We start from the raw sequence: 27,074 nt of genomic DNA, 5'->3' as shown, positions 1-27,074 counted from the left end.
TATTAACCGAGAGTTGATTAAAAAAGGAAGCAACAGGAATTCCCCTTGTGCTGAAGAAGTTTCCCCGAACAGCAAAAAGGGAAAGGAAGGCAATGATTCCTTCTCCATTTTAAGAGCTTATGAGGCGGCTAGTTATAGTCAAGACTCTCCTGAAGATAAGGACTGAGCAGCCATTTGAAAACTCAAAGTTCCTAATCGCATATGTACTTTCCTATGGCTCTTGAAGCATGACAGACTCATGACAGATATGGAGAGATGTAGAAGGGGTTTCACAGCCAGGGACAATTGTGACACTGGAAAATATTCCTTCCCAGACATGAAAGGTAATGACTTGGGAAATTAAGTTTTGAGGAGTGGTTTTCTACCAATCTTAGGGGAAAGGTGGAGTCCAGAGTAAAAAGAAATTGGAATATCTTCTTTGTTATTACCATGTGGTGGTTATGAAAATGACATAATGAAGTTGCTTTCGGGGGCCAAGAGAAAGAGCTGCAACACAAGATTGAGTGGTTAAGAGTCCAGGAAATGGAGATTAACAGGGTTTTCGCTAGATTATCCAGTCCAGAAAATTTCCAAGGGAGATACGTGGAGAGACAAGTTCGTTGGAATGGACAGACCGAATCTCCTCTAATTCTCAATGTTGATGGCGCTTTTAGGGGAGTGGACACGTTAACAGGTGGAGGCGCTGTACTAAGAGACAGAAATGACAATTGGATTGAGGGTTGCTCATTCCCCTTCCAAGCTTGGAATCCGCTGGAAGCTGAACTCAGAGCGCTGGAGTTGGCACTTCGATGGATGGAATCCAAAGGAACCTTAAACTTGAAAGTTCAGACTGATTGCAAAGATGTTAAGGAGGCTCTTAATGACGCCAACGATAGCGATCACCATAAGGGAACAATAAAGAGACGGTGCAGAGATTTACTCTGTAGAGGTGGTAGCATCGAGTTAGTGCATGTCTTCGTGAACAGAATTCTGATGCGGACTTTTTGGCTACGGTAGCTGCTAACAGGAGGGAGCCTTTGTATTATTTTTGTTTTCCCTCCCCCTGACTGTGAAACTTTGGTTTGTAATGATCAAATGGGAGCTGTGAGTGATCGTCTCATGCTTGAGACGGAGTATGCTGTTTTGTTTTTCTATCCCTCAGCCTGGGGTGTCCCCCCTCCCGTTTGTAGTTTCAAAAAAAAAATGGCAGTTTTTTTCTCATTTGATATTAAATGAGCGTTTTTACCCTTAAAAATAAATATTTCATTTATTTTTATTCTACAACAAATTATTGTTTGTATGTATGAATGACCACGGTTCAGTTCGAACCTAATTGGACACTGTAGCAACCAGATCAAATGAGTAGGAACGATTTTAGTTATGATTTAGAACCGGAAAAAATAAAAATAAAAAACAAAACAATTGTTGAATTTATACTATTTTAAAAATAAGAAGTAGAATTTTCAAAAATAAATAAATAAATAAGTTTTAAACTGGCGATTCAAACCGAAATTTATTTATTTATTTTTGTAAATTCGATTTCTTATTTTTAAAATAATCTAAACTAGCGATTCAAACCGTCGATTTCATGTAACAATTAGGATTAATGGATTTTAACGTTCCATGTGGAGAAAGCAAGAACTCGTAGAGTCATTTCCTCGTAGGGGAAGGAAATTCAAAATGGATTCCAATTGGGAACAAAATTTGAATTGAGGCAAAATAAGGAATAATGTATTTCAGTTTGCCTTGTTATCCAAAAGCATAACACTCCTTTATGAGTCAAAGTCGCTTTTCCGTGTTGATATTTGTGTTGTGATTGAATAATGATTTTGTGTTGATTTACAAATGATTAATGAATAATGTAAAAATGATTACTAATTATTGGTTCATGAATTATATTATGTAATTGTATTGATTGATTATCAATGATGTATGTTGGTTTTACGACTTTGGTTGCCGGTCGGCGGGCCAACACTACCGTAAAATACTATAAACAAGAGTTTATGATGGAAAAAGAGAGAATAATGCGATATTATTTCTCTAGGGCTTCAGCCACTTGAGTGTCAAAAGAAGCCGAAGAAACGATCGATTTCCCACCTCTTACACGGTGATCCCTAGGGGATACTTATACAAGAATACAGAACCCGTACAAGGAAAGTAGGGTTGACGTAAAGCCAAAATCTACAAGGAAAGTAGGGCTGAGGCATGAGGGCGAATCAGCTATGGAAACTGACCACTATTGCGCCCTAATTGCCTAAAGTAATAAAGGAAGCTACTTGCATTAAATGCGGAAAGTAAACCTTCGTAAAAACATATTTGCAACCGCCTCTGGGGAGTACTCGGTCGGGGAGTATCTTGGTTACTGGGGAGGTGTCTCCGAGGGGCCGCCATACCCGGGCGAAGATGTCCTAACCGCATAGCCTGGTGGCCTGACTGGCTTTCTGAACGATTCCCAGCCTGGAACGCACTGTCTACGGAGCCTGGTCGCCCGCCCGAATCCTGTAAGGCGTTCGGTCGGGGACACACCGGCTGACCGACTTGCCTTTATCTGGACCGGTAGTCGGGCTCTTAGGTGGTCAATTGATGAGAATCGGCTGGCTACGACCCCCTATACTCTTTCGGGAGTCACAGGTGTTGTCCCATTTTCGCTAAGTGTTGTATCATGTTCACGCCTGACCGCCTAAATTTGTATTCTCGGCTGTATGTTCGTTTTGGGATACGGGTATCTATCAATGTATTTATTATAATATTGTAAATTGAATTCAATACCTTGGGTGTAGAGTATGGCATAGGCAGAAATACTCACCGTTTTGATCGTTTTTACATTATCCATTAATCATTTGTAAATCAATACAAAATCATTATTCAATAAGAAAACAATAAGAAAACAAACAGAAAATAATGTTAAAGCTTTTGGATAACAAGACAAACTGAAATACATTATTCTTTGGATACAAAATCATTATCCAGGACTATGTGGTCTAATGGTACCCGGGTTGGACTTCCATTTGGGAGGTTGTGAGATTGAGCGTATATGAACAGATACTACAATCTGATAGAGCTAGTAGCATTCAAAAAAAGAAATACATTATTCTTTATTTTGCCTCAATTCAAATTATGTTCCCAATAGGAATCCATTTTAAATTTTGTTCATTATTGGAGAAAGCACCCAGAATCGTAGTGTAGCTCCACCACTCCGCCGCCTACACCTCCACCGCTAAATTGGCGGGAAACCCCCTTTTCTCTCGGTACTCTACAAAAGCACAAAATCCCCGTCACTCTCTTGATGCTGCGAACCCTAACAATCTCAAGCTGTTCCCCGATTAGTCTGAACCCTAGTGTATTGCCCCTACTACTCTCCTTCTCTTCATCCTCAATGGCTACGCCGGCGAAAGTGGTGGCAGAATATGCCAAGTCCAGCAAGTCGTCCTGCAAGAAATGCTCAAAGGCGATCGCAGCGAGCTCTCTCCGGCTGGGCCTGGTAAGTAAAGCCCCGCAAGGCTTCAATATGACAAAGTGGCATCACATGGAATGTTTTCCCTTAAGCTCCGACCCCATTCCCTCTGCCAGTGCCATCTCCGGATTCTCGTCTCTTAAGGTATAAACTAAAATATACTCAGTTCTATGCATATATGCATCTATGGACTAGGTTTCCTGATTGATTTTAGAATCATTTTTTTAATATTCTATTGCAATATTCGTCAATCAACAAATAGTTAATTCGTCATTTCTTTTACCTTTTACAGAGCAGTGATCAAGAGGATTTGACGAAATTTATTAGTGAAGCTACTGTGGATAAACAGGAGGTATGTTTTAATTATTTCTGGGATCATTTTATCAGATGACATATTTCTTTCCAAGAGAAACCACGCTATGTATGAATTTCTTGACATAGAAAGGAACAACAACATTCCTTGCGTGTGCTTCAAAAAATCATTAGCACCATTCCGTAAATTTCAGCATAATTGCATAAACTAAATAAAATTGAGGGCTTTTACTTTAAAAATTGCTGATAGATAACATGCATCTCTGCTACAAGACTAGTGTTGTGAAGGGAGTATAAAAAACAACCCACATGTCTGCTGAAGTGTTGTGAGTTTATTGTTAAGAATGCAATTGGTCCCTGAACTATTTTCACGATGTTCATTTTAGTCTTTTATCTTTAATTTGGTGAATTTAATTCGTATGTGTTAAAAAGGTCACAATTAACAACAATTGCAAAATTCAATTGTGGGTGTAGTTCTTTATTTTATTTTATTTTTTAAAAAAAAAGAGAAATGACTTGGATTATACAAGTCAAAAAATGCTAAAATGTCATTATCATGTTAGTGACACATAAGCAGGTGTAACTGCTGGAAGTATTGGAATTTTCAATTGTCATCAAATTAATGACAACTCAGTAGTACAGGGATCAGTTGCGAACTTAAACCACTATATGATTAACTTAGAACAAATCTTTAACTTTCTAGGTTTTGGCACTTCAAGTGCAAGCAAAAAAGGTTGAGTGCTAGCTTTTAAGCTGCTTGCAGCTTGGGACCCGCGGGGGAGGGGGGGGGGGTGAGGGATATACTTCTCAGTTCTCACACACACATGCATATTCATGTGTGTATCTATATGTGTGTGCAGTTATGTATGCGGGTATGTAGTGTCTTTGTCTGTGTATTGTTCTTCCTTTGTCTTTTATCACAGCTTAACTTGAATTGATTTTTAACTTTATAGGTTTCAGACAAAGATGAAAGTGCCAAGAAAGAAAGCAGAAAGAGAATGATAACAGAGGTGAATGTAAATACTAACTTTCAGCTATGAATGGCAACTAGGCAGGGGCATATTCCCCACCCCGCCCCGCATGCACTAGAGGGAAAGAATTCTTTCCCATCCCATATTTTGGTTTCTCACATATTTTTCTTCTGCCTAACTGGCGGGTGGTGGCTATTTGCCACCCACCAGGCCTTTCAATTTCTCAATTTCAACAATATAAAAAAATGAAATTCCAATCCTACAATGAAATTAAACAAATCTTAAGTTAACCTTAAAAAGTTAAAATCGGTAAATCTTCATCCAACTATTACTAATAATTATATAACATTACCATAAATCTTCGTCAAACTTGCCAAGTGCTTTTTTTGGTTTCTTTTCCATGAATTTGTCCAGGAATTCAGTAAGTGAAAGATCATTTTGGGGATTTCCATGGTAAACAATTTTTGCCCCCAAAAGCAGCGTTTTTTCCATGGTAGCCACTGATAAATGCACATGCAAAGCTAGTACCACTAGTTCCCACCAACTAAAACGATTTGCATTGCTGTTAGTGCATATTATATAATAATTATTTATAATATATATGTATGTGTGTGTGAACTTTTTTTATATAAATACTATGGACAGGGATTGAAAAATAGTCCCGACCTACATTCCCCAAATTTTATCCCCATTGGGGTCAGGTGAAATTGCTATCCCTATTTTCAGCTCATGCACCTAAATGTCGTTCCTAATATCTGCCTGCCATTAGGTTCAGGAAACTGATGGAAGCGAAGGCACTGAGCTAGAAGAAGATAGGATAAAAATAGCAAAGGTAGAGAGCTGCAATTTGCCAATTTCCACCTTATCTAATTTTCTTTTGAGTGAACTATGAGATAAGAAGAAAAGCGAGGAGTGGAACTTTTTGTGAATATTAACAATTGGTGAACTGCAATCTAGTATAAAGCATTTTCTAAAACTGTGGTTCAAAGTTTCTCATCATCTGAATTTAAAATCCTTTTGCATGTACCATGCTCTTAAGGTAAAAAAATGTATAATGTATTCCTGTGATCATTAATAGATAAAAGCACAATGGTCCATGTTGTCAAGCGTTTTTAAATGCTTTTTAAACAGAGTTTCAGGTTAAGTGGATCTGTTTGTGTATTTCTCACTTGATTTCAATATTGTCTAGACATCTGCCTCAATCAAGGGACCTGAGGTGGAGATATCATTCTCTATTATTGATGTGAAGTCCCATTACAAGGTAAGATCTCTCCACAACCACAATGTCATAGTCATGAACCTGCTCTCCCACTATTTCATTCTTCATTGTAAATTTAGAAGATTACATTTTTAGTATTGGTTTTGTTCAAGCTGTTTTCATTAAAAGCTTTTGATCTATATTCCTTTTTATAGAAACTTGGATTACATTTCTATGAAACAGTGCTTTACTATTAAGTTCTTTTTGTATTAGGATGCCAAATTATTACCAAAATGGAAGGCGTTTCAGACAACAATATACCTTGAACAGGTAAGTTGTTGAACTAATATTATGTGTTTGTACTGGGACACCATTTGCTAGATACAAAGCTGTGATGGTTACCAAGATACAGTTTAAAGCTAAAATAAACTTACAGGTTTAGCACTGAGCACATGTTGACAATTGGGCCAGTTCAGAGCATTCTGTTAGGTTCTAATATCATGAAATGTGTAGTTTCAAGGATCACTTGTTTTAGGATGGCAATTTCAATTTGACCCTTGGGTATTCACTTGAATCCACCCTGCATTGATCAGGTTTTTGTGTGTGTGTATGTGTGTGTGTGTTGATAGCAGGTGGTTGGTCAAGAGTGGGTCTTAAAAAATTAAACCTTTGGCAGGTTTGGTGGGGTGCCGGTTTTATGTACAAAACCTGCATAGAACCCACCAAGCCCACCATATTATTATTATTTTATTATATATAAAAATATGTAAAATTAACTAATAAATAGTAAAATAAGTACTAATAGTTACACCGTACTTCTTAAAGTCTACAAGAAATATAACTCAATTAATTTTAATTTTAATTTTTTTTTTATAAAGTTTTAAATAATAAGTTTATTTGAAAAAAATTTACAACTTAATTATTATATCTGAATATTTTTATTATTTTTATGTTTTAATATAGCTAGTGAATGACATATGGGAAATAGTTTAAATATTATTACTTTGCAAAACTTTTAATAAGATAAAAAATGGTGGGTATCCGAATCTGGTGGGGCGAGGGTAGGTTTTGATCCATTGTAATCCCTACTTGACTTCATTCTTCTTCATTTGCAACTTAAGGGGATGGGATTTGAACCCGAACCAGAGTCCTAGGAAGTGGATTATGTACTGCTGTCTTAAACCCCAACCCCGAGCTTCTTTTTTGTACTAAATTCCGAAGTCCACCAATCATTTATATTGTACCGCTTCTGGATAAGTATTTTCATAGTACAAATGTATTTGTTTTGCCACTTTTTGACAACTGACAAATGCTGCATGTTCTCTGAAGCTAATGCAGTCCTTATTGATTGTATTCTTTGTTTTCAGGATGAAGGACTTCTTGACTCAGAAAAGATTGCTGCATTTGATTTTGATGGTTGTCTTGCAAAGACATCTGTAAAGAGGTATGTTTTATTCATGGAATGAGGTACCTTAATTCTTGTAGACACAACAGAAATGAACTGCTGGCTGATGAACTCAGTTATTGAATTATAATTGCTGACTTTTCCATTTTATGTTAAGAATTGGTGCAAATGCTTGGTCTCTTATGTACCCTTCAGTACCAGAGAAACTTCAGTGCTTGTATAATGATGGCTATAAGCTGGTTTGTATTTTAATCTCTTTGAAAGTAGTACTTTTTAATTTTACGCTCTGCATCAATCTCGTCAAAGTTGATCATATATCATATCTAGATTATTTGGAGGGGTATGTGTGATCTCAACCAATTGGCTTATACGTTAATTATACCTGGTTGTTACAAAAAGGTAATCTTTACCAATGAATCCAATATAGAGCGCTGGAAGAATAAGAGACAGACAGCTGTGGACTCTAAAATTGGTCGACTTGAAGACTTCATTAAACGCGTGAAGGTCCCAATTCAGGTGATTTGTTCCCATATTTTGTTTAGTCACATTCATCAATTTCTGGAGTAGTTGTGCCTATGTGATATACTTGCTCTGAAAGTGTTTCTTTTAGTACCTTGTGAAGCATACAAAGTACCTTTTCACCATTTTGTGAATGCAGGTCTTCATTGCATGTGGCTCAAGTACTGATCCAGCAGATCCCTTTCGTAAACCAAAGATTGGGATGTGGAATCTTCTGAAGAATCACTTCAATTCTGAACTTCCAGTTGACATGGATAAGTTAATTTCCCTCCTGGATCGATTGTTTGATCTTTAGAATAATGCAATATTTTACTATGACATCCATTGTTTAACATATTACTCATTTTCAAATTTCAACTCTAGATCCTTTTATGTCGGTGATGCTGCTGGTAGGAAGAATGATCATAGTGATGCAGACATTAAATTTGCAGAGGTAACACATATTTCGAGGTGCTTAGAGGAATATAATAGTGCATATTGATTTATTATATTCTTAGAGTCCACAATCTGAATAGTGAATAGAGGATTTGGGCAATCTTGATACTGGGCAGTAGAGTATCACTAATAGACTTGTATATTTTTCTGGAACCATTCAACTAAGCTCATTTCCCTTTTGGACTGCAGGCCATTGGACTAAAGTTTTACCTTCCTGAGGATTTCTTTTCAACTTAGAAATATTTTTCACTCAAAAGAGCAGGGGACTGTTAAGGGAAACTGCTGTAGCTTAATTATGCCTTCACCCCTTATGTATAAATTGCAAATACAGTAGTGTAGTATGGTCTAAACACTAGAGGTATTTTTCTCTGTCGCATGATGTTAGCTGCCTTTTTATTTATTACCTTGCTGAGAGTTGCTTTAATTTTCAAGCACCAGCAAGTATCATTTCCTCAACAATGACCTCATGGCACAAACTAATCTGCCATAATGCATTGAGAGCTTCTTTGAGAAATGAGCTATTATGAGCATTTGATGGAATTATTTGTGAATTTGTTGAACATCTAAATTGGCCTTTTATAGAATTTAATATTGGACATCTTACACAAAAACTTGCTGGCTTGCATAATATAACCAAAGAGAAGATGTTGTTTGTGTTTTGGTACATAGTTGTCTAACCTTATTATTACTTTTCCCTTCCAATCTCACCTTCTACTAATGCATGTCTGGTCAGAACAATTTCCTTCACCAGATTCTTGTAAGTGAATGGTCTGACAGCTGATCGCAGGAATAGCTCAGGAGGGATTTTACTTTTCTTTATCTTCTTCTTCCATGGACCAATTCCAATATACTTCCATTCTTCTGGACTAACTTTTGCCCTAACACCTCTCAATGCCAGTTCATCCCCATCGTCTTTACTAACGCCTTTAGCATCTCCATGTTTTCTACTCGCTTCATATGCTTTCATCTGTTCATCATAGTACTCATCAGTTTTCTCCATATATTTCTTTGCAAACTTCTCCATTGCTTCAGTACTAGTCATTGCCTTGTTAAACTCATCTTCCCAAAACTTAGGATCCTCTTCTGGATCCTCACCATCTTCCTCTTCCTCGGCAGAGTCCAAAATCTCATCGTCTTGATTGTCATCTTCATCGTCATCTTCACCATCTTCATTTCCGTAATCTTCAATCCAGTCCACAATCTCGACCTCCCCCTTCTTACTACCTCCTCGATAATAATCATCATCGTCTGGTGCATCGCACCCCAACTCCATCTCCTCCAACCTCGTCTTCCACTCCCTCGTGTAAGGATGCAGCAATGGAACCGGATGGTTCTGCAGCAAGAACTCCATACACTTTGATTTCTTCTCCTCGCTCAACTTCTCGTAAGCTTTCACCACATCATCCACGAACGCCTTAGGGTTCACCTTCACAATCTTACACAACCCTGCAAAATAAGTGCACAGCTCTATAGATCCATCGTCCTTGTTCAACTCGAACAAGAAATCCTGTTCAGTCTGTGGGTCGAGCAATGGCGTCAAGGCCTTGAAAAACTCGTCCTGTGGCTCAAACCTGCATTGATACACTGGCCTCTTAACGTATACTATGTCGGGCCTCATCCAAGCTGCACATCGAGTAATCGACCTTCTCGAGTAATTCCCAAGCCTTCCCATCAAACTCCATTTATCCAACCTCTGATTCCCAGCCTCAACAACAACCTCAGACACCAAAGTCCACTGCTCCCATGCCAAATCCGAGGTCTTCCACCTTGGATGCCTAACAAACACCCAAAAGTACCTGCGACCCACGTTTTCATCCATTGAATTCAATCCTTTAAGAAAATCCTGAGTCATATCAAACTGCTCAATCTTATCCCACTCTTCCTGGTCTCGAACCTCTCCCATCATCGTCACGCATTCATCTGACATTCCCCCTCGAATCGGGTCGCCCAAAACCACCCCGCGCCAGGAATACGGCCCGAATTCCCCATACTTGTACCAGTCATAAGGGTGCTTAAGATTGGGGTCGTCCTTCTCCATGAACCTCACCATTCTATCGTACCCCAACCCAATCATCTGAAGCTCCTCTTCCGAGAAGTTATTCGGGTAGTTCCCGTGCGGATTCTTGAGCCTGTAGAACAAGCTCTCCGCCATTTTCTTGCTTCTCAGGCGGGCGTTCCGCTTCGCCTCCCGCCGGACCTCGGCGTTCCCTTCGATGCGGCCCTTGGAGGGCATGCCGGGCTTCCCTTTGCTCCTGCCGGCGAAGGGTCTGATATCTCTTCCCTTGCCCGCATTTTGGGATTGGATAACTAGGGATTTTGAGGTCTTGGCGGTGGAGGAGGAGGAGGAGGGGATTGGAATAATGCCTCTAAGAAGAGGGTTTGGGAATTTGGGTAGAAATGAGGTGAATAGAACAGGAGGGTTTAGGGTTTTAGGTACAGTAAGGCTCTGAGTCTGCATTTCGGGAAGAAGGAATCTGGATATGGAATTGCGAAGGTACAAAGATCTTTATCACATGTCTTAGCAGATTAATATTCTATCTGGATCTGGATTACAAAAAAAGATAATGGTTAAATATGTCAATCAACTTTTATGAAAAAGGTAAGTAAACTATTAAACTTCATAAAAGGTTTCAGTTATTAAATTTGAAAAAATGAAATTAAACCTTGTTTACCCCGTCAAGCATCATGTGCTCAGATAACACATATGTCCTTTTTGAAGGAAGGTCACATGATCGAACTCCGATAGTGAGGTATTAACTCTTTAAGCTTCCGTACTTGAAGAAAGTATAGAACATATGCTACCTTGTAAAAAAAAACTTTGTTTACCCCTTTAAGAGGTTTCCTCAGATTACATCAAAAACCCATAATAAAGTCCAGCGGCAAGAATTGAATTTATTATTTTGTAATAAACCGAACGAAAAGGAAATTGAATTCCGAGGAAAAGAGATTTAGCCACAACCGAAATCCTCTTCTTTTTTTTTTTTTGGTCTGTCTTGGCTGAATTCTTTTCTCAACATTTTTGCAGACTACATTTACATATAGCATTTTGTAAATTCATATCTCAAAATTTCTGCAATTCATAACAAATCATCAAATGAGTACAAATTGGAATCTAAAAGGCATTTCTCAGGTAAAAATTCTTATTTTGTGAAACTACCAATCTATGTTTTCCTAGCATTTCTCAGGTAGAACACAGTTGTTGCTAGAGCAATAGCCACCAATGGCCACTTCTTCACTTTGAAGCTCTTACCCTCTGCCACCGGAATCCCGTCGGTATCCTCTAACTTCTTCTCGATCTCTAGCACTCTCTCTTTCATTTCATCCACCCTCGCCTTCGCCTCTTTCTTTGCCATCTCCAGCTCCGCTTTCTCCTTATCCCAGTCCTGGTTGATTACCACCGAAGCCTCTAACTCCGCAAGTGAATGCTTGTTATATCTGATTAGATGCTCATTTGATTCCTTTTCTACCTTCAGATTATCCCTACTAGCCTCCAATTCCTCCACTTTCAAAATCAGCAGATTCTTTTCATTCTCAATGGCTTGGATTTTAATTTCCTTCTCATTCTCACTACTTTTCAACCCAACTAAAGTTGATCTCAACAGTGACGCCTCAGAACTTGAATCTTTCAGATCATTCAATGCTTTGCTCAGATCATCCCGGAGCTGAGACACCTCGCCCTCAAGCTCAACAACTCGAGCATTTATTGATCCCAAAGCTCTAGTCTCAAACTCTGATTCATCCACCATCTTTTGCAGCTCCGCTTTCTCATTGCTGGAATCATCAATTGACTGCTTCAGCTTCTCCGCCCTCTCCTTGATGACCTCATTCTCATGAACTAGTTGGCGGTTCTCCTGCTCCAGCGCAGAAATCTTCGCGCTTAGTGCAGAGGTTTTTATTTCAGCATTATACACCTCTCCGTTGTTTCCTGAATCGTCCGCCATAACTAACACAACAGGCAAAACAACCACAACAAAAATCAAAATAACAATCACCTATCAATAAAAAAATCAGAAACTGCTAGGATTTGAGAAACAGCGAATTGCGAAACCTAACCTTTCTCTGTTTCTCAACAGTACAATGAAATGAAGAAAAAAAAGCGGAAGAAAGGAGCTTTGGTACCCGTACTTTTCCCCGGATTTGGAGGCAGAATCGGCTTTACAGATAAAGAAAGGACAGAGTGAAATAAAATGGAAAGCAAAACGACACAAGAAGCAGCGTTACCTTTGTGATTGAAAAGCTGACTGAACTTGACGGAGAAAACTGAAATGGTAAATCAGAATTAGGGTTCATGGATGGAAGATGATCTCAGTTCAGTTTTTGGACAAACGGATGCCAAGGAAGCAATCATTATTACATGGATCAGCATTATTAGCGGGATTTATCAAATATGAAATAGAGTAAATACCCAAAATGGTCCCTCGATTATAGCTAAATTCACAAATTGGTTCTCGACTTTCAATTTCAACCAATTAAGTCCTTAACTTTGCAATTTTGACACGATTTGGTCCTCCATCTGTTTGACCGTTTATTGACCGCGATCTTTGAGGATATATATGTAGTTTCACGTGCAAAGCTCAAGAGAACGCTCTTGAAGGTGACATCGTTGTTTCGGAGGGGGGAAGTGCTTCTCCGCTTGCTGCTTGGGGATCACGAGCCGGTTCAGCTTAGAGAACGCTCTTGGAGGTGACAGCGCCGTTTCGGAGGGGGGAAGTGCTTCTCCGCTTGCTGCTTGGGGACCCCGAGCCGGTTCAGCTTGCCTACATCGCTTGGAGTCACGGCTTTCTCGAAGAGCCACTCCAGGGACTTCGGCGATCTATCTATCAAAAGCTATAATCTCTCCGGCATGGGGTGCAGCGCCGGTAGTGGATTCAAATGTAACAGTGCGGTCTAAAAATGCAACCGAAACCTTAAAAACCGACGATGGACCATGAAATTACATATATATCCTAAAAAAGTACAGTCAACAAACGGTCAAATAGACAAAGGACCAAATTGTGTTAAAATTACAAAATTAAGGACTTAATTGGTTGAAATTAAAAGTCGAGGACCAATTTGTGAATTTAGCTATAGTCGAGGGACTATTTTGGGTATTTACTCTATGAAATATGAGCAAATACCAATTTTGATCCACGAGTATTAACAAAATGACAATTTTAGTCCACCTATTTAGTTCCTACCAATTTTCATCCACGACTATTACTTTAGTACCAATTTTCATCCACAACTATTATTTTAGTGCCAAAATTCATCACGCCGGTCACCCCTTCGTTTAAGACATGCCGAAATATGAAATTATTAAGGGTAGTTTCGTGCTTTTCAAATTACAATCCCTATTTGAACATGAATAAAGAGATTTAAGCCCTAAAATCTATCCCAATTCGTAATTTTCTTCCTCAAATTAAGGTAGGATGAGGAGGAGAACTGCGAATTGGAATCGGTCTTAGGGCTTAAATTCATTTATTTATGCTCAAATTAAAATCTTAAGTTGAAAAGGACAAAAATGCCCCTTAAAATTTCTAGATTTCGGGATGTCTTAAATAGATGGGTGACCAACGTGATGAATTTTGGTACTAAAATAATAGTTGTAGATTAAAATTGGTACTAAAACAATAGTCGTGGATGAAAATTGGTAGGAATTAAACATGTGGACCAAAATCGTCATTTTACTATTACTCGTAGGACCAAAATTGGTATTTGCTCTATGAAATATCAATCTATTATTTGTATGAAAATAACCATTATGGCAAACTAATTAAGAGAATAAATTGAATAATTTTTTTGGTATAAACAGAGCAGACCTGATCGTGGAAACGAGAAGCGAAAAATGCAGAGCAAGTCTATACGTTTAGGAAAAAAGAAAAATAATATGATGGCGAAAGAAGAAAAATACACAAAAAAACTAATAAAAAATTCTAGAAGAAAAAAAAAATTATGGTTTATGGCTCTAAATATCACTTATTAAAGGTCATGATGCGACATGAATAATCAAGAACGGTTAATGGTGCGAGATGACACTTTAGCCAATATTAATTGTTTGTTAAAGCAACCCACCGATTTCTTTTCATTGTAAAACAATTCTTGAAAGTTATGCAAAGTCACTCAAGCGCGATCCAGACTTCTTTTCATCGTACCCATTACTCAGAGCAACTTAGCCAGTGCAATTAGAGCAGCAGGTGGGTGCTGGGCAAAATTCGCTAGGGAAGGAAGAAGCAAAATATACAAAATATACCCTCTGAATTTTGACCGAAAACCAGAGGCGGAGACGGCACCGCGGCGGTCCGACGGAGTTGCTAACTCGTTGCTGCTTCGGAGTCCGGGCTAAGCCTGTCGCCTTGTCGTATCCTATGCTCAGTGGAGAGGGATTAGCCCTGCAACGCTACCGGCAAAAATAGGATGGGTGAAGCCCGGATAAATTCCATAGCCATCTTCAAGTATTAGAAGGGAGATGGAGCGGTGGACAGCTCAATTGCTCAGTTTTCCGCAGCGAATTTCAAGAAGATGATCGCCTCCAACTGCTGCCAATCGCCTCTGGAAAGCTTGTCGGAGTTGCATAACCTCAGGTTTCTTGGAATCAGCTGGAACATTCTCTCCGGCGGGATTTTGTCGGGGCTTGGTAAGCTCCGGAGCCTGCAGATGCTCGATCTCAGTTATAATCAATTATCTGGGAGTATTCCTCCGGCCATCGGAGCGTTGCGGCATTGTCCAACGTTATTCCGACCACTTATTGTCCACAAAATTCACTTAAATGCTTTCGGTTTACGCCTGAACCCATCCCCAGCACTTCCATGTCACACTCATGCTTCCGTCTTCGTGTACAAATTGCTGCAATGGCGAGGAGGAAGCAGAAAGCAAGAACAAATAACATTCCTTTTTTAAAAAGCTTAAAATGACCATTTTACCCTCAGGATTAAACAATTTTAAAGGAATTACGTTTTTCTGGCAACATTTGGCCGACGATTTGACAGGGAAGACCAAATGTGTTAAAAATTGCATAGTTACGGGACTAAATTGATAGTTTTTAAAGTCAAGTACTCAAATTAACAAGATCACAATAGTCACAGGACCAAAAGTCTAATTTTCTAGTACTAATAATATTATACCTTAAGTATAAAATAAGAATATTAGGCAATTATGTTAATAAATAATTAATATTTCGGTACATTAATTTTGGCTAAGAAATAATTAGGCTAGAAATAATTAATAAGAATATTAGGCAATGTCAACGTCATGCAGATGAGTTTCCGGGATCCAATTTCCAGTCTTGGGATCCTTCATCCAGGAAACATCCTTCTCCACCGCTTGCACCGCCCCCCCTCGTCAACTCCTCTGCCTCTCTCCTTATCACCGACGATGAGGCCGCTGCCTGCCCTTCACGCTCTCCGCCACAGCCGTATAAGTTCTCTTGAACAATTTTATATTGATAAGCATAATTTGTGTATATACAGATCAGTGAAGACCTTGGCATTCTCGTGGTGGTTCACGACGGCTTATCTGCTACGTCAATTAATTATTACCATAAAACAACATTGTAATATGATTTAGATAATTATATTATTATTAAAATAAATATAGAAAAAATAAATGGGAAAGAAAGAATTAGGCGGCCTTGGCGGCGTACGCGGATCCTTCGGCTTCTTGGGAAAACAGTAGGATATAACTTTCTTGTTCGAAGACTGCAACCGATATGGAAACTAGAGAACCTTTTTCAACTCATCGAACTTGATCACGATTATTTCCTGGCAAGATTTGAGTCCCAAAAAGATTACGACTATGCAAGGTTTGAAGGGTCGTAGATGATCCTCAACCACTATCTCATAGTTCAGGAATGGTCGCCAAATTTCAACCCTCGCACGAACAAAACAGAGAGGATTCTCGCTTGGATCAAACTGCCCTCTCCCCCCATCGAATATTTTGATAAAGACATACTGTTGTGAATAGGAGACAAAGTCGGACGAGCAATAAAGGATAGCACAACCAATTTGGTTTCAAGGGGTAAGTTTGCAAGGATAACCTACTACAAAGCTAGTCAAAGATGTAACATAATAATAACAATAATAATAATAATATTGCTAACACACCCCCTCAAGCACAAGGGTGGTGATCAACCACATTGAGCTTGTCACGTAGCAATGCGAACCGCGGCCCGGGCAGCGGTTTGGTGAAGAGGCCAGCTGATCCTTCGTAGATACAAAGTTGACCACCAAGTCACCAGAGGCAACCTTGTCCCGGACGAAGTGGAAGTCAATCTCAACATGCTTGGTCCGGGCGTGGAAGACGGGATTAGCACACAGGTAGGTGGCGCCCAGATTGTCACACCAGAGAATATACGCTTCGCCGGAGTGTAGAACTAGCTTAGTTCACGCAGAAGTGAGACAACCCATGTGACCTCAGCCGAGACATCTACTAGGGCTTTGTATTCGGCTTCAGTTGATGAGCGAGCGACCGTACGTTGCTTTTTGGATAGCCAAGAAATCAGATTGGTCCCAATGAAAACAACATAGCCACTTGTGCTCTTCCGATCCTGTGGGCAGCGGGCCCAATCCGAGTCCGAGAAAGAATGAATAGTGGAGGAGGCGGAGACGGAGAGGCATAAGCCCTAGTTAAGTGTGCCTTTGATGTAACGTACCATGTGCTTCAATAGAGCCCAATGATCAACTGTTGGGGAGTGCATGAACTGACACAGGCGGTTGACCGCATAGGCCAGATCTGGCCGAGTGATGGTTAAGTACTGTAGAGCTCCGATAATGCGCTGATATTGAGTCGGGTTGTCAAACAGTTGATCAGACGGGGAAACAGGTTGATTGACGGCAGCTGGAGTGGCCAGGGGTTTGCAATCAACCATGCCTGCGCGGTTCAGAATGTCCTTCATATAGAGACATTGAGAAAGCATGATCCCAGTACCAACCTTGAGGGTCTCAATGCCGAGGAAGAAACCGGGAGTGCCAAGATCACGTATCTTAAAAGTCGTGGATAGGCGGTCCAGCAGAGTAGTAATAAGAGTCGGGTCGTTCCCCATCAAAAAGCATGCAAACAACAGAAAATCATGTAATCTTTTGAACCAAGCTCGGGGAACTTGTTTAAGACCATACAACGACCGTTGAAGATGACACACATGATCCAGGTGTGCAGGATCTTCATACCCGGGAGGTTGCTTCATATAGACTGTTTCAGCCAAGTGGCCATTGAGAAAAGTGTTGTGGACATCTAGCTGTCGCAGAGCCCAACTATTCGCCACGGCTAGAGAAAACAGAAGCCGGATTGTAGTCGGTTTGACCACAGGGCTGAAAGTGTCAAAAAGTCTTCACTAGCGACTTGATTGAACCCTTTTGCAACCAGTCGGGCCTTGTACCGTTCTACTGAGCCAGCTGCAGTGTGTTTGGTGCGGAACTCCCACTTGCACCCAATGACATTCATATGCGGCTCAGCCGGAACCAGATTCCAAGTGTTATTGTGTAATAGGGCATTGAACCCCTGATCCATAGCATCATGCCTCTGTGGATGCCCAACAGCTTGTGAGTAGCAGGTTGGATCGGTAGTTGCCTTAGATCATGAAACTGCTCGCCCATGCCCCGAGTCATGTGCCTGAGTCACATAACATGCCCACGTTCCTGTGACTGAGGTTGATGAACCCGAGTCCTGACACGTCGCAGTTCAATGGGGCTTTCAATGGCCAGGGGAGGAGGGTCCTGAGCCAACGGCGTGGGACTGGGTAGATTCATAGGACCAGAGTGAGCCGGATGTACTGTAGATTGAACAGCATCCGGGAGTTGTGATATTATCGGTCCAGCTGCCTATGGCACCAAATGTGGACTGTGGGTGTTCTGGCCTGTAAAGTTAAGCCTAAAAATGGGAAAACAGAATCATCAAAACAAACATGGCGGCAGATATAGATCTTTCCACTCGTTAGGTCCATGCATCTGTAGCCCCTAAAGGATGGCAGATACCCTAAGAAGACACAGGGTGCCGAACGGTACTCTATCTTGTGCCGATTATAGGGCATGAGATAAAGGTAACACCAACCCCCAAAACCCCTTAGAAACGTGTATGGAGGTGGGGTTTTATGTAGACGAGTGTATGGGGTGTCAAATTTTAAGGTTGACGTGGGTAAGTAGTTTATTAAGTGAGTAGCTGTTTCGAAAGTATAGTCCCAATATTGTTGAGGGACTGAACCTTCGGCCAATAAGGTTAACCCTGTTTATATATATATATATATATATATATATATATATATATATATATATATATATATATATATATATATATATCAGATTTTACCCATAAGGGATAAAACCAACAGAACCGCGAGTAATCGTCTACAAAAAGCAAAAAGTATCGAAATCCACTAGCCGAAATTACAGGGGCTGGGCCCCAGATGTCGGTATATGGCAAATCTAATACATTTTCACTAGAATAAGAAACTCTATCTAATGGAAATCTGGATGCTTTTCCGGGATGACAAGAAGTGCATGATCCCATTGACTTGACTTTATTTGGTGCGACCGGACAAGACTTTAAAACGTGGTTTTGAACATGTGCATGCGGGTGGCCCAACCTGCGGTGCCAAACTGCGGGAGTTGCACGGGAAGTAAGGTAGGCAAAATGAGACTGGGATACCGGGAGCTGGTATAAGCCGCCCGACGTAGGACCCTTAAGCAGCACCTCCCTGGTGATTGAATCCTTCACAATAAAACAGTTCTTGTGAAATTTAAAAAACACGTTGTTATCATTTGAAAACCGGTGAACAGACAGTTTAGGGACATAAAACACATTAGATAAATGTAATGGTTTGGACTCGGAAGGTACAAATGCATAACCAACGCGCGAAATTATCAAACATGCGCCATTACCAACACGGAGGACATCCCCCCCCCCCCCCCCCGTTATAGTCGTCCGATTGTGTCAACATGGATGGATCCGGGGTAGCATGGGCTGACGCCCCGGTATCCAGGAACCATCCGGTGGTCGAAGCTGTCGCCGCCGCATCCTCGCCGGAGACCACGAGATTTGCATGAGCCAGCGGTTGAGGAACGTATCTCTTGTAGCAATACATTGCAGTATGACCTTGCGCCCGACAAATTTGACAACGCGGAGCTCCGCCGCAACCACCACGACCTCGGTTCTGTCCGTTCCGGCCACGACCCTGGTTGCTGTGGCCCTGACTGTTAGACCCACCTCGGCCGCCGTCACCACACGTCCCCGTCCAGCATACATCGCCGACGATGCCGCCTTGAGCTCACCATCCGAACCAGTCAGAAAATCGTCTGCATGAATAAATTCTTGTGCCTGAAGAAAATCCGATATTTGAGGGATGTTACTGGTCTACCTGCCGCCGTGAGAGAGGAAGCCATGGAGTGGAATTCCGGCCGTAGTCCCCGGAACATGAACAGGTTCTGTTCGTAGAGGGAAACGGGTCGACTAGCATGCACAAGAGCTTCCACCAAGAGCTGAGCTCGCCCCAAGTATTCTGCTGCACTAGCGTTACCCTGCAGGAGTGAGTGGAATTGGCCGAGAAGGCTGAGGCATCGGGCACGAGTGGAGCCGCCAAGAGTCGCTCCGATGGATTTCCAGATTTCCCTGGATGTGGTATTGTCGACTGCCAAGTGCATTACTTCATATGATAGTGAAGAAATGAGCAGAGGCCGGAGGGATTGATCCTGCTTGATCCAAGCTTTATAGGCCGGATTCAGCGTTGGTGCGGCGGTGGTTGCGAAGGAACCGGAATCGCCAGAGTCCAGAGTAACGTCGATCGTGGGCGGCGGGCATGGGGTATCCCAGTCGACGTAGCCAAAGAGCTCTTGGCTGCGGAGGAATAGCACTAACTAGGTTCGCCAAAACAAGAAGTTGCGGTAGGTGAGCTTTATCGAGACAAAATGATGTGCACTCGATAAAGAATTTTGGGAGGTGATCGGAGGTGTGGTGTCGTCGATAGTAACAGTGCGTTCCGACGAATTGGTAGACATGGTGGTGAATGGCCGAACGGTTTAGGGGAGATGATCGGTGAGTTTGCGGGGATGAGAGGAGAGAGAAAACACCTGGTCTATCTGATACCAAATGAAATAACTGTTTGATAATTGAATTCCAAAAGGATAGGAGTTACAATATTAAAGCTATAATAAATAATGTAAGATAATCCTATTTAACAAGAAAGCCATATAAACTAACCTACTACAAAGCTAGTCAAAGATGTAACATAATAATAACAATAATAATAATATTGCTAACAATTTCAAGTGTGGTGTTTATCGCCAGAGGCAAGAACAATGCGACCAAGATGCTAACAAACCCAAGCTAAGTCACCAAGCTTAAACTAGATGGACCTTGACAAGGGGAAGGAGATCGAAAGAGATGCGAACTATGAGCCTGCGCTGATCAAGAAAACTGTAGTGAATAGAGCACCAGCAACGAGAAGTTTGGCTCGTGGATGTTGGTGACAAGAAAGGAACGACGAGCACCAAGGAAGCCGGAGCAAAAAGGAGACCGTAATGGTCATCAAACAGTGGACAATACCTAAGAATCCAACAAACAAACGATCTATAATAACCTACTGTATAATTCTCGCTTTGGCCCACTATAAGAATTAGAGGAAGAACAACAGGGAGGAGAGCTCGCTGCCATGCCCAGAATGCATGCAGTATTGCCCATGGGGAATCTTCGAAAAATCCGACACCTAGGTACATCTCAAACGAGAACGTCCAGCTACTGCTATCACCCACAAGCGGCCCAAAGAATATCAGAACTGCTCAGAATTCTAACTTCAGGGGAAAATGAGGCAGAGTAGCTACCCCTTGCAAAGCGAAAGAAGAACTAACATACCCTTGTTAGAGGCTCATCCAGAGGGAGGGCAATCACCAAAACCACAATCCACCACCGACACAAAGACCCGGGAATGACGTCACCTCCAGTTGCAAAAATGCCCATCCTTAACGTGCCACCGGATGAGGGCCTTGACTTCTTCGATTGCGACACTCCGAAAGATGTAATGGAGGAAGACGGATGTAGGGTCACGATTGCTCAATTGAGCTTTCCTTGTTTCTCTTTTTTTTATTTTTTATTTTTTTATTTATTTTTTATTTTTTTATGAATCTTATCATTTGGAATTGCCAAGGGGTGTTGTCACAAGCGTTTCGTCGCACCCTCAAGCAATATCTCTGTTACCACAAACCTGTCATTGCATGCCTTCTTGAACCTATAGTGTCCGGAAGTCAAGCAAACGACATCTGTTTTAATCTAGACTTTGATGAATGGCTAAGGATTGAAGCCGTGGGCTTCTTTGGGGAAATCTGGATATTTTTGAAATATACCATCTTGGTGGATATCCTACACACCCATCCCTAATTCGTGGTACTTGGTATCACCGATCAAAACTCACAGTCTTGGAACCTTTTTGTTCTGCTATACAACGACTAATCAATTTCAATTACAGAATCCTTATGCTTAATGTTCATAATTGCATAACATGATGTACAAAAACGCATAACATAAGATACATCGAATCTAAAAAAAAAAAAAAAAAAAAATTGTAATGAACCCATGAACAACACAAACTCATGCAATTCAATCCAAAATAATATGTTTACCTAAAAATATGATAACATGGCAGTTACCGAATTTAAAAATAATTTTTAAATAATTTTAAATAAAAACAATTACTAAAAAACTGTAGACGGTTGTCTCTGGCCAGGAGACGAATATACCTTCTTAGTCTCTGGCCATTGAGACGAAGCCTCGTCTCCATGGCCGGAGACTAAGAAGGTATATTCGTATCCATGGCCACAGACGAGCCCCATAGATGAAGGGGTCGTCACCGGCCCTCTCTAGTTTTTTTTTTTTTTTTTTAATAAATTAAATAATTATTTTATTTAAAATTATTTTTAAATTCGGTAACCGCCACGTTAACATATTTTCAGGTAAACATGTCATCTTGGTTATATATATATATATTAAGTTCGATGACCTAATTGCAATTTAGTATGCAATTGAGTGATCTATCTGACCCTTATTACAAGCAATTAATCTACTTCAAATAATGTGCAGAGAAGGTCCAAAGTCCAAACCATGATAATGTAAACCTCCATCTTATGCAATTTATATTCTGAACTAGGGTTCACACAGCATTATGGATCTTAAATCGAAATGATGTGGTTATGATTTTTAGATTTTAAAGAATTCAACAATTTTTTTCCCCATGTTGTGAGTCTACTAATCTATTATAGGTATAGAATTTATGCACTTAAGGTACATAATTTCATAACACAAATCACAAAAAATCACAACACAATACACATGTTATATACTCCGTATTTACTTTTTTTTTTTTTAAAGGATACTCCGTATTTACTTATTTTCAAATATGATTTAAGCGCAGCATTTATGTTCAAATTTCACAACACTAGACACAAATTCATAATATAAGACACACAATATGTTATGTTACACAATTACTAATTTGTTTCAAATACAAATTTCATACTTTTACAGAATTTTATAATATAAGACAAAAAAATTAACAATACAAGACACATATACATATACCAAAATCTACAATGCTTTATGAACCCTGATCCATGGTACAAGAATCGTCCATTTTAGCGTATCTATGTTAAATGAATCTCAAAATCAATCCTATAAAGACTTGTCTTATATTCAATTATTCATATAATTCAAATGATCTCATTTTTCAAAAATAAAGATTGCTTGAAATAGGATGGAGAATTATGCCACTTTGATGCTGATTTTTATTCCTTTAATTTTTACTTTAAATTACTTATTTGGTATTTTTGAATTATTATATTAGGCTAAATTAAAGGTTAATTTTCAGTATTTTTTATTGTCTATTTCATGCGCCTCCTAAGTTATTTAAAGCCTCTTATTATACTAGTTTTAGTCTTGTAGAGGTTGACGATTTTGAAACAAAATTGAGTTTTTTCTTTCTTTTCAATTGCATCTTTTTTTAAGTTGAGTATGATGCTCTTATTGTCTCGATCTTTTCATTTAATATTCCCAGTTAAAGTGTTATTATTTGAGAATACAAAAATTTATTTGTTTATGAGTTTGAGAGTTCGATTTCCTGTTTGTGAGTTTGAGAGTTCGATTTCCACACTTCTAGGCATTTCTTTATTGTATACGTGAAAGTTTTCATACACTTCACCAAATCTACATCAAGAAGAATACAAAAGCTAAGTACATTAAGATAAATTAAAAAGTAAGCTTAAGCCTTTATTCAATAAGGTGAATTATGCTGAAAGAATGCAGAACTCCTCTATTTATGGGGAAGAGAAAAGACCCCAATCAGAACCCTAAAATGATAACAATTGGAAATTCAAATAAATTTAAAAAAGCATACATTTATTTAAAAAAATAATTAAACAAGGCTTCTAAAACATAAATAAATTTCAAAAATAAAAATAAAACTAGTCCTACTTGGTCAATTTGGGTTCTTTTCTAATAATTATTTACTTCAATAAAAAACCTCATATTACCAATAAAAGTGCTTATAATTTGTTTTTGCAATAAAGTCACATGAACAAAATTCAAAGTAAAAACCACCAAAAAAAATTGAATAGGATAAGAAAATTGGGCTACTTGAGCCTAATAACCCTTTCCTTCTCTAACTTTTCCTCCAATTCTTTTTTCACCTTCTCTTCCTCATCCAACAACTTCCTCAACTCCTTCCTCCGCTTATCCACATTAAACAAAATGGCACACTTCCTCAATACAGCTCTGAACTCCTTCTGTTTTGCTTCAACCTCAGACCTGAGATCATTCTCAGTGCTCTCCAGGTTAGTCAATTTTGTAATAAGCATATTCTTTTCCCCTTCAACCGTCTCAAGTTTCGATCTCTTCTCTTCCTCCCTGGTTTTTGACCCCTCCAAAACCGTTTTCAATTGTGACACCTCATAATTTGTTTCTGCCAAATCATACGTAGCGTTGATCAGATTATGCTGCAGCCAAACCAACTCTCCCTCAAGTTCAGAAGCTCGAGCAGCCAGCGATCCCAAAGCCCTATTCTCCAACCCCGGCTTCTCCACCTTCTTCCGCAACTCGTCTTTCTCGTTCTCAAGCTTCTCAATTGTCTTCTTCAGCTTCTCCTCTATCTCCTTCACGACCTCGTTTTCACGAACCAACTCCCGATTCTCCTTCTCCAACGCAACAAGCTTCTGGCTCAGTGCAGAGGTCTTCGATTCCACTTTGGAGTCATCATTTGCGCCGATCTCAGCATCGTGGAATACAACTCCATTGGTTGCCGACTCATCCGCCATAATCAACACTATAAAGTCAATAAAATAAGCACACAACGATTAATCAAAAGGAAGAAAAAAAATTACTAAAATATTTTGCGTAGAGCGAATTTTTCATAAAATCTTGAAAGGGAAGAAGGACAAAGTAAGAATCACCTTTGTCCTTCTTCCCTTTCAAGATGTTCCCGAAAAATTCACTGTACGCAAAATATGACATACAAGTCACTGACTTATGTATATAAAACGTAACAAGTTCAATCCTGGTTTTCCTATGTTGTACAGAAAAAAGACCGAGTTGTGTAGCATAACATAATAACTCGGTAAAAGATTGATCTCGTAGTACTAACCAAGCAAACAAATGGCTTTAAACTGAAGTTACATTACACACAAAGACAAGATCAAATCAGCAGTCGACTAAACATTCAGCACAGTCTACTGCACAGAAAAGCAATCTTTCAGGCATTGTAAATAACAAGCACCATAATTCTCACAGTCACAGAGCATTATTGCACCAGAGAAGAAAATGTCCAGGAAACTGAGAGTACAAGGATACTATCAAAGAAAGATGTTGCAAAGATTTAAACACAAAGGTTGTCATGTCCAGGAAACCGGGAGTTCAGGGATACTATCAAAGAAAGTCGTTGCAGAGATTCAAATGCAAAGGTTGCCATGTCCAGAAAACCGGGGAGTTCAGAGATAATATATAGATGATTAACTCCTAATCAAATACAATATATATTCATATCATTAGTTAATCATTTGCAAATTATTTTCGACAAAATTGGAGAAATCTGAAAATATACAGAGATAATATATAGATGATTAACTCCTAATCAATTAACAAGACTCTTGTTAACTAAAAAGTAGCAGCAGATGCACACATTAACTACAGTGTTAATCTGTGAAGACACTGCCCACTGGGAAGAACAATGTTAATATAGTCTTGATATAGATTACTACACTGTTAATCTGTTATATCTCCTTTCTTTCCCCAAGAATCACACACATTAACTAATTTAGAATCCTAATTTCATATTCATTAGGTATAATATATCATTTATCATTTACAGTCTAAGTGGTACTTGTGGACTATCATTATATCAAACTCTAAATCTGATTGCACACGGGAAGGAAATGATTTGCTGAGAAATAACTTTAAAAATGACACTCAATCAGATAAAGCAGCATTCTCACATTCTCAGGATGTGAAATTGGCTAATTAGTAAAGAAGCATTCTCACGCATCTCAGGAAGGAAGACTTAACAGAAACTTAGAAAGTGAATTACCAAGCATCTCAGGCAATATACTTATATACATACAAATGATACAATGATACAAATACAATACGAAATAATTAAGAGAATAATTGAATAGGGAAAACTAATTATGCGAATAATTGAATAAAGTTGAAGAATAATGAAATTGGTTCGAACCTGGAATGCCGCCGTGAGTTCGTTACGGAGTGCCGCGGGACAATAGCCACCGCCGGAGACCGGAGTGCCGGGCGAGGATTGACAGAGGTGATGGCAGAGTTCTGATGGGGTGCGAATCTACGAATCTTCGAGTAAGAGTTCGTGGGGCGTGGTCGCGTTGAGCGGTGGAGGACTTCGGGATCGGAGCTGTAAGAACATCTCATAGACTCATACGGATAAGGCAAAACACCAAAATGGAAAAAAAAAAAAAAAAAAAAAAAAAAAATTGGTGCAAACCTCCTCCAACGGGTGCGCCGGGAAAAAATGGTAGGAGATGAACAGTGAAGCCCCATATTGGTGTATTAGTTTTCTTCCCATTTTGGCGCTGTACTGTTCATCATCCACCATTTTGCTGTGTTAGTTTTCTTTCTATTTTGCCTCTTTATTTTTATTCCTAATTTCATTTATGTCTTTTATTTACTTTAAATTATATCATTTGAAAGATCAAGATAATTAAAACAATACTAATATTAAACATAGATTAATTAAAAATAAAATTACATAAAACATAAGTTTAACAAAATTAAAATAAATTACATTTAAAATCACTATTAAGTATAATTTCAATAATCTTCAAAGTCTACTTTATTTCTTCTCAAATTATCAAAATATTTGTTAAACTGAATATTTGATTCTACTCCTCCAAATGGTTGACGAACTCTCTTTGCATAAATTCGTAATTGTGTATTTCTGACCCACTCACGTCTTATTGGATATGTGATAGAATTGAATATGCATCTATGCTCATGATTTTGTTCTCTTTTTAGAGTTCCGTCACCTCTAAATAAATAAAATAAACGTTTAAAGTATTCACAATTTTAATATATAGGTTTAAGTTCCAGTGCGGGTGAAGGTTTCATGTGCGGTTGTGTGAGTGATTAATGTGCGTGAGCTTTGTACTTAATGTGTGTGAGTACTGTGCTTAAGATGCGTGAGTGTGTACTTAATATGAGTTGTTGTTGAAACTTTAAAGTGCGTGAGTTTTGTGCTTAATATGCGTGAGTTTTGTATTTAATGTGCGTGACTGTGTACTTAATATGAGTTGTTATTAAAACTTAAGTGCGTGTGCTTTTGTGCTTAAGGTGCGTGAG

General features: G+C 39.3%; 4 protein-coding genes across 11 annotated transcripts; 1 reads left to right on the top strand and 3 right to left on the bottom strand.

Annotated features, from left to right (window-relative positions):
- Positions 1-1,522: 1,522 nt before the first annotated feature.
- On the top strand, positions 1,523-8,729 carry LOC109150619 (polynucleotide 3'-phosphatase ZDP). Of its 4 annotated transcripts, XM_019298581.1 has the most exons (14): positions 1,523-1,597; positions 3,153-3,577; positions 3,726-3,785; positions 4,699-4,755; positions 5,362-5,412; positions 5,486-5,548; positions 5,906-5,977; positions 6,188-6,244; positions 7,282-7,358; positions 7,477-7,558; positions 7,719-7,835; positions 7,978-8,096; positions 8,202-8,271; positions 8,463-8,729. In XM_019298581.1, the coding sequence occupies exons 2-14, from the start codon at positions 3,266-3,268 to the stop codon at positions 8,508-8,510; spliced, it is 1,185 nt and encodes a 394-aa protein (XP_019154126.1). In that variant the 5' UTR covers positions 1,523-1,597; positions 3,153-3,265; the 3' UTR covers positions 8,511-8,729. The 4 variants fall into 4 exon arrangements, with proteins under 4 accessions (XP_019154126.1, XP_019154128.1, XP_019154127.1 ...); XM_019298583.1 differs by lacking the exon at positions 5,362-5,412 and having other exon boundaries at positions 5,492-5,548; XM_019298582.1 differs by lacking the exon at positions 5,362-5,412.
- Positions 8,730-8,873: 144 nt separating this feature from the next.
- On the bottom strand, positions 8,874-10,845 carry LOC109150618. The gene is made up of 2 exons (XM_019298580.1): positions 10,794-10,845; positions 8,874-10,751 (listed from the first exon to the last, which is right to left on the bottom strand). Exon 2 carries the CDS (start codon positions 10,729-10,731, stop codon positions 8,959-8,961), a length of 1,773 nt encoding a protein of 590 aa, XP_019154125.1. The 5' UTR covers positions 10,732-10,751; positions 10,794-10,845; the 3' UTR covers positions 8,874-8,958.
- A 528-nt stretch (positions 10,846-11,373) lies between these two features.
- Positions 11,374-12,542, bottom strand: LOC109150455 (sporulation-specific protein 15-like). Its single transcript, XM_019298367.1, has 2 exons — positions 12,399-12,542; positions 11,374-12,216 (listed from the first exon to the last, which is right to left on the bottom strand). The coding sequence occupies exon 2, from the start codon at positions 12,212-12,214 to the stop codon at positions 11,435-11,437; it is 780 nt and encodes a 259-aa protein (XP_019153912.1). The 5' UTR covers positions 12,215-12,216; positions 12,399-12,542; the 3' UTR covers positions 11,374-11,434.
- An 11,190-nt stretch (positions 12,543-23,732) lies between these two features.
- Positions 23,733-26,232, bottom strand: LOC109150359 (peroxisomal and mitochondrial division factor 2-like). 5 transcript variants are annotated; one of them, XM_019298265.1, is made up of 3 exons: positions 26,221-26,232; positions 25,945-26,116; positions 23,733-24,540 (listed from the first exon to the last, which is right to left on the bottom strand). In XM_019298265.1, exon 3 carries the CDS (start codon positions 24,530-24,532, stop codon positions 23,852-23,854), a length of 681 nt encoding a protein of 226 aa, XP_019153810.1. In that variant the 5' UTR covers positions 24,533-24,540; positions 25,945-26,116; positions 26,221-26,232; the 3' UTR covers positions 23,733-23,851. The 5 variants fall into 5 exon arrangements, 3 of the variants coding, with proteins under 3 accessions (XP_019153810.1, XP_019153809.1, XP_019153808.1); XM_019298264.1 differs by lacking the exon at positions 26,221-26,232 and adding an exon at positions 24,859-24,946 and having other exon boundaries at positions 25,945-26,207; XM_019298263.1 differs by lacking the exons at positions 25,945-26,116; positions 26,221-26,232 and adding an exon at positions 24,668-24,743.
- Positions 26,233-27,074: the final 842 nt, after the last annotated feature.

This window comes from Ipomoea nil, unplaced genomic scaffold, assembly GCF_001879475.1.
Source record: "Ipomoea nil cultivar Tokyo-kokei standard unplaced genomic scaffold, Asagao_1.1 scaffold2279, whole genome shotgun sequence".
Taxonomy (NCBI): Eukaryota; Viridiplantae; Streptophyta; class Magnoliopsida; order Solanales; family Convolvulaceae; genus Ipomoea; species Ipomoea nil.
Note: the sequence above shows the minus strand (reverse complement) of the source record. Positions and strands in the feature narration are given on the sequence as shown.

What these genes read in the sequence shown, in the direction of transcription:
- LOC109150619 (XM_019298581.1), top strand. Translation starts at nt 3,266, where the DNA reads ATGCTGCGAACCCTAACAATCTCAAGCTGTTCCCCGATTAGTCTGAAC. An exon ending in CTTCCAGTTGACATGGATAA is followed by an intron (nt 8,097 to 8,201) that starts GTTAATTTCCCT and finishes TTTCAACTCTAG; the next exon opens with ATCCTTTTATGTCGGTGATG. An exon ending in CAGACATTAAATTTGCAGAG is followed by an intron (nt 8,272 to 8,462) that starts GTAACACATATT and finishes TTTGGACTGCAG; the next exon opens with GCCATTGGACTAAAGTTTTA.
- LOC109150359 (XM_019298263.1), bottom strand. Translation starts at nt 24,728, where the DNA reads ATGTCATATTTTGCGTACAGTGAATTTTTCGGGAACATCTTGAAAGGG. An exon ending in GAAAGGGAAGAAGGACAAAG is followed by an intron (nt 24,541 to 24,667) that starts GTGATTCTTACT and finishes TTGACTTTATAG; the next exon opens with TGTTGATTATGGCGGATGAG.
- LOC109150455 (XM_019298367.1), bottom strand. Translation starts at nt 12,214, where the DNA reads ATGGCGGACGATTCAGGAAACAACGGAGAGGTGTATAATGCTGAAATA.
- LOC109150618 (XM_019298580.1), bottom strand. Translation starts at nt 10,731, where the DNA reads ATGCAGACTCAGAGCCTTACTGTACCTAAAACCCTAAACCCTCCTGTT.